Source organism: Nyctereutes procyonoides, unplaced genomic scaffold (assembly GCF_905146905.1).
Source record: "Nyctereutes procyonoides isolate TBG_1078 unplaced genomic scaffold, NYPRO_anot_genome, whole genome shotgun sequence".
NCBI classification, from domain to species: Eukaryota; Metazoa; Chordata; class Mammalia; order Carnivora; family Canidae; genus Nyctereutes; species Nyctereutes procyonoides.
This window is the reverse complement of record NW_026575048.1, coordinates 37454581-37461175: the sequence shown is the minus strand read 5'-3', so window position 1 is coordinate 37461175 and position 6595 is coordinate 37454581. Positions and strand designations below refer to the sequence as shown.

Here is a 6595-nt window from a genome sequence, read left to right as displayed (position 1 = left end):
TTTGTGATTTTTCCTAAGTAGTAGATTTTTTGAGACACTTAAAGGATATGTTTTCTAATTTTAATTTTAAAGCATTCATTTCCTTTATGTAGAAATGCAACTGACTTTTGCATGCTGACTTTGAATCCAGTGATGAGGTATTTCTCCTGTTGTTTCTAGTAGTTTCCTTTTAACTTATTTTGAATTTTCTCTGCATACAATCTTTTAGTCTGTGAAATATGATAGTTTTCATTCTCTCCTTGCAACTTTCATGTGTTATAGATGCAGTTGTGTTGTTACACCCATCAAGACCTTTAGAGGCATCCATTCCTACGAATCTGATCTCATGTCATTGGTGGTGAAAGTGTTCCTCAACCTGGAGATGCAGCTAAGTCTGAGGAAAAGTCTAGTAATCAGAGTACAAGTCTTGTCATGGAGTTACTTTTCAAAACCTCAATATTTCCAAACAGAAGAGAGATGCTGAGACTCATCAACCACCACAGCAGCTGCTTCTAAAGGAAGCACCTGGTAAAATGAAAGAATCATTGTGGTCTTACAGAGGTTTTTGTCTCCTGTTGAATCACTGTGTATATCCGTTATTATACTGCTGACAGTAATAAACTGCAACATCTTCAGGCTCCAGGCTGCTGATGGTGAAGGTGAAGTCTGTCCCAGACCCACTGCCACTGAACCGGGATGGGACACCAGTGGCCTTGTTGGATGCACCATAGATGAGGAGCTTGGGAGCCTGCCCAGGTTTTTGCTGGTACCAGGCTAAGTAGCTGCTAACACTCTGACTGGCCCGGCAGGTGATGGTGACTTGTCCTTTTTGAGACAAGGAGAGGGAGGCTGGAGACTGTGTCAGCACGATTTCTCCGGTGATATCTGAGATTGGAAATAAAACACAGAAGTCAGCCATGTCATCAACATCTTAACCCCTGTCTTCAGCTTTGTTCATCTCGATTGAGCTTTAATTAACTTGCTTATTAAGCAAAGGTGCCAAGTGATAAGACCAAACAACACAAATTTTCACTGACATGCAGAATCATCCCATGGTCCTCTCACCTGGGAGCCAGAGTAACAGAAGGCAGAGAAGGCGAGCTGGGGCTTCCATGGCTCACTCTGTGTCCTAACTGAGGCAGATCTCCCCCAGAGCACTGACCCAGCACTGATATGGGCTCTGGACAGCAGAGTTTGCTAGGAGGAACATGCAAAGCAGCTGGGGAGGGGCATCTGGGCTTTCAGTTGCAGAGACCATTCACCTCCTCTTCTCTGCACTTGAGCAACCCATCCCCAGGTGGTCTTGTCAGAAGACGCCTGGAGCTCAGCCTGAGGGAAGAATTTCTGTCTGAAGAATTTCTATGGTCACAACTTTTGTTTCCTATGTCCTCCTATCTCATTATTCACGTAGATTCAGTGAGATGGTGTTTGGCACAAGAATGTTGGTAACAAAAGAGAAACTGTTGGTTCTATTACTTACTTTCCATTCCCAATGTGCATGGACATCTTCAGTGCAGCACTAGATTGGGTTGGATTGAGGAGGTGATCAGAAATTTATCTTTCAGACAGACCTTTACTTTGTTGCTTAAGTGATCTCAGCCGTAGCTCAAGTCATTTGAAAAAAGTGAACAGCTGTTTATGATAAAAGTTCTCAGCAAGTCCTGAATAATGGAAAAACACCTTATTCCCATAAAGTGTCTATCAGTATTCTATAGCAAGCATCATACTCAGTGATAAAATATTGAACACTTTACTCCTTATATTTTAAAAGAGATGTAATGTCCACTATTACTGCTTCTATCTGAAAGTATACATAAGTCCCAGCCTGTGCAATAAGGAAAAAAAAAGAAAAAAGGAAAAAAAGCAAAAATAAAAGAAAGGAAGAAAAAAGAAAGTTAGAAAATATGGAAAAGAAGAAGCAAAATATCTTTATTTGTTGAGAACAAAATGTGTCCATAAATTCTTAGAGAATGTGCAACTAAACCTCTAGAAATAACTTAGCAAGGTGTCTGCATACAATTTAAATACATAAATATCTATTATAGATTAAAGGAGATTTAATTAAATTGAGCTGGTCCATGCTTAAAAAGTAGAAAACTTGATATTAAGGTTTCAGTTTTCCCAAATTTGACATATAAATTCAATGCAATGCAATTAAAATCTCCTAGAAAGTGAAAAAAGGCAATTCCAGAATTTCCATGGAAATTCAAAGGACCCGAAAGGGTCAAGAAAATCTTAAAGAAGAAAAATAAGTCTGAAGACTTACAATACCCAGATTTCCAGACTTCTTATAAACTACAATGATTAATACAATTACTGTAGGTACAAAGAGAGACAAATAGAGAATTGGAAGAGAATAAAGAGTCCAGAAAAAGATACACATACAAAATTACATGATTTCTAACAGAGATATTAGAGTGGGGTATAGTTGGCTTTTCAGGTTTCTCTGTTGTTGTTGTTGTTGTTTGCAATGAATGGTAAGCTGCTATTGATTATGGAAATAAGAATAAAATGAGAAATTTTAAAAAAAGAGAAAAAAAGACTTGGCTCATCTAACACCAGGCAACTTATGAATTATGTGTGAGAGGTAAAATAATAATGCCTCTAGAAGAAAGCATAGAAGAATATTTTAGGCTCTAGAGATAGGCAGAAACTTATTGAATGAGACACACACATAAACATAGAAAACAAACACATAAGAAAAAATATAAATTAGACTACTTTATAATTAAGAATTCCAAATCCATATATATGTATATCTGTGATTCATATTATATATATGTGGACATGTACATATAAACATACAAAAGGCTACTGAATAACATTAATCATCAGGAAAATATAAATTTGAAACATGACACCACCTCAGATTTATCAATACAGTTTTTTAAATGGTCTAACAATACCAAGTGTTAGACAGGATTTGCAGCTACTGAAATACTTATTACATGGCTGTTTGAATGTAAACATGTTCACCATTTCAGTAAAGTGTTACAATATTAACTAAAGCCAAGCCTATGCCAACTCTTTGACTAAACACTTCAGTTCTAGGAATATACACAAGGGAGGTGGGGGCATGAATCCACAAAAGACAGACATACGAATGTTCCAATAAAACTTTATTAATAAAAACTGAAGGGGCACCTGGAAGGCACAGTTGGTTAAGTGCTCAGCTCTTGGTTTTGGCTCAGGTCATAATCTCAGGGTCATGGGTTCCAGCTCCACATTGGTCTCCCAGCACAGCACAGAATCTGCTAAGGTGTATATTTCCTCTCCCTATGCCCCTCCCCTACCTCCTTACCTGCACACACACTCTCAAATAAGTAAATCTTTAAATAAATAAAATAAAACAATAAAAATAAAAAGTAAAATAAAAAGCAAATGAAAACTCCTTAATTAAAAAATGAATAACTTGTAATCTATTTGTGTAAAAGAGAATTATTCTGAGGTAAAAAGAAACAAATTACTGCCACACTAACAATATAGATGACACTCAAAAATATGTTGTTTGAAAGAAGCGCGACAATAGTACATAGCCTGTGGCTATTCCTGATGAAGCACAAGAACAGGGAAAATCTGGTTAATTTTGATAGAAAACAGAACAGTGGGGACCTCTGGTGGTCGTGGAAGGAATGTGCATTGACGGAGGAGCATCTGGATATGAGTAGCGACTATAGAAAACTACGTACATGTTTATGTTTATCCACTTGTACACTTTGTAGTCACTTTGCATACACTTCACCGTGTCTATGTATATCTAATTGTTTTAAATGAATGGACTAATTAATGAATAGGAATTAGAGAGTCAAAGTATCGGAGTCTTTTGCCACCTTCTTCCCTACAAGCCCTGATCCCTTAAGCAACCTGAGCTCTGAGAAACTTTGATTTCTCATCTCTATAGGAAAATTGTGAGAGTAGTTGCACTAGATTATTAAGTCCTTTGTACAGTATTTACACATAGTTAAGTGCTCAAGATTTCTGGAAATTGCAACTGGAAGTATAATTGGGGTTTGCTCCTTTTTAATTTTTAATCAAGTTCTCTGCCTTTAATAGACACCTCCTCTACAGAAGATATTCAAAGAGCATGCTAATGATAAACCTTTTGTAGGCTCTACCTAGAAATCTCATTTTAGAATGAATAGAGGTATTCATGTTGCCAAGAAAGTTTTTGCAAGATTGAAGTACCTTGCAGGCCTTTACCTGGAGCCCTGAAACTCCTGAAATAGACCATGCACTTGTGAACAGACCCTGGGTGAGTGCAGGCATTGTAACCCACCACCCTCATCACATAAGCACATAAGCCTGGGAGAACAGTTTATACTCAAGGCTATAACACTGTGGGAGGAGCTGTATAGTCATATATAATCAACCTGACTCCAATAGATCTCTTGCTCTATGGCACACTACTAGGGGTTCGGGAGTTGTCATTGTCCTAGGCAAGTTGGATGCTTGCAAGTTCCAGTAGCCATATGTGACTTGGTTAGTTGAAATTCATGTTATTGAGCTCATGCATGACCTTCTATGACACTTGTTTATGAGTGTCCCTGGAAGAGCTGGTAAAGGAGACTGATTGAAGCCATGTTGGATCATCTCATTATTGAGCATTCTCTGCTCAGTAAGGACTTTTAGATAAGTATTCACTTGGAGAGCCATTATAGTAAAGCCAAATATGGAAAGCCATTATTTTCAGTCTTGGCCTATTTTGTTCTTGGTCCATTCATGTTCTTCCAAAAATATCTTTGTGTCTGATCTTTCAGTTACGTTTCTCCTAAGGCCTGATAATCTGTCAAAGCCAGCAGTCCCTATTTTTGAATTGCCTACCTTTGTTTGATTGGTTTCCACCACATGTAACCTTTGGAGTTTAGACACTGTTGTGATTTCCATTCATTCCAGACATTCTCGACGATAGCAGTGATGTGACATCGGGCCAACATAAATCTCTGATAAACATCAAGGCATAATTTTGTCTCCAAACCCAGAAGTAATTCAGAAAGTGAAGGAAACACAGGAGATAATCTGGAATTATAAGATATCTGGACATTTTTTCCATGTCCAGGTGTCCAACTGGTACAATTTTGTTTTTTTTCAACTGGTACAATTTTGATTTTTAAGGGAATGAATGTCTCTAGGTCCTTATGTCTCCTTCTTTATCTGTAAAATGAGGTAACTGAAGTAGGTGATCTGTACCCCACTGTCAATACAGTGCAGCTCTCTGATGGAGGGCACTAGGACACAGATTGGCTTAGGATTTGTTTTTGTTCCACTCCTGGTTACTCTTGGTCAATGGACAGTCTGTTAAATTGGGCCCATTTTCTTTCATTTTTCCAATATCAACGATCTATAAAATGTCAGGAATGGTTCCTAAAGAAAATTCTTAACCTATGAGTATTAATTTCTAGTGCATATTTTAACCCTCTCCTTTGTCACCAGGGCCAGGAGAGTCATCCACCCATACTTGTGAAACAGGACAACTGTTGGCAAAGCAAACTAATTATATTATAATATAGTATAATATTTATAGCAGGAAAGGGGGACTTTAAACTCTACTGTTAAATAAATCAGATAAAACTTGATGACTGTCTCTCCTTGAGATTCTAATATGCCTCTTCTCCCAGGGTAAGTGTGGTCTCTTAAACTACATTTGAAGACATGTGATTTTGTCCATGTAATTAATTTTCCAGCCACTGTCTGGTTTGTTTTTACTGATTGGTCAATTTGTTTAATTGCTGTTATCTTTATAAATCATAAGTGCTATGACCTAGGTGAGAGAGTATAAGCCACATTTCCCCTAAAACTGAGAAAGAAATCTAATAAGTAATATCTTACCTGGATGTCATAGCATCACTGTCAATGTACATGTGATGAGGACTTTCATAGATTTGCTGATTGATTTTTTTAACATTAGGCATAATTTTCTCAATTTATACCCTTTGGCCCTGATTGAATTAGGAAAGTATTTAAAGGTGACTACGTGTATTTGTGAAAGTTCTAAAAATAAGGTTTACTGGAATGCCTGGGTGGCTCAGCAGTTGAGTGCCTGCCTTTAGCCCAGGGCATGATCCTGGAGTCCCAGGATCAAGCCCCACATCAGGCTCCCTGCAAGGAGCCTGCTTCTCCCTCTGCTTATGTCTCTGCCTCTCTCTCTGTGTGTGTGTCTCTCATGAATAAATAAATAAAATCTTTAAAAAAAAAGGTTTATAGAGGACATTGTTATAGCCAGAGCAGGTACTACATTTAATCTATTTCATTAGGTAAAAATTTTGTACACATGTATGTATTGTGTGCATGTATATATATATTCAAATAAATATATATTTATATAAATATATAAAAATATATATTCAAATAAACTGATTTTTACATAAACAAGTATATGTAAATATTTGCATCCAACAACATAGAATAAATATCCACGCACAGATAGGCATATTATCTATATCAAATGTTCCCACAAATGAGGTAAATTTTATAGCTGCTATTCAAATATTACCTAGTTTTAATTTCTTCTGAATGTCTTTGTAAATGGAATCTTAAAGACTTACTTCATGCCATAAATATCAGCCAAATACATCTATCTATGCAGGCAGATGTCTAATTATTGTATTGGTCAGTCTTT

The 6595-nt window shown here is 36.9% G+C and overlaps 1 gene segment (V, D, J or C); it reads right to left on the bottom strand.

Moving 5' to 3' along the window:
- Window positions 1-559: 559 nt before the first annotated feature.
- On the bottom strand, window positions 560-1128 carry LOC129510876 (immunoglobulin kappa variable 3-11-like). The segment is given in 2 exon segments: window positions 560-864; window positions 1045-1128. Coding segments are annotated over 2 exon segments (354 nt in total).
- Between the last annotated feature and the right edge of the window lie 5467 nt (window positions 1129-6595).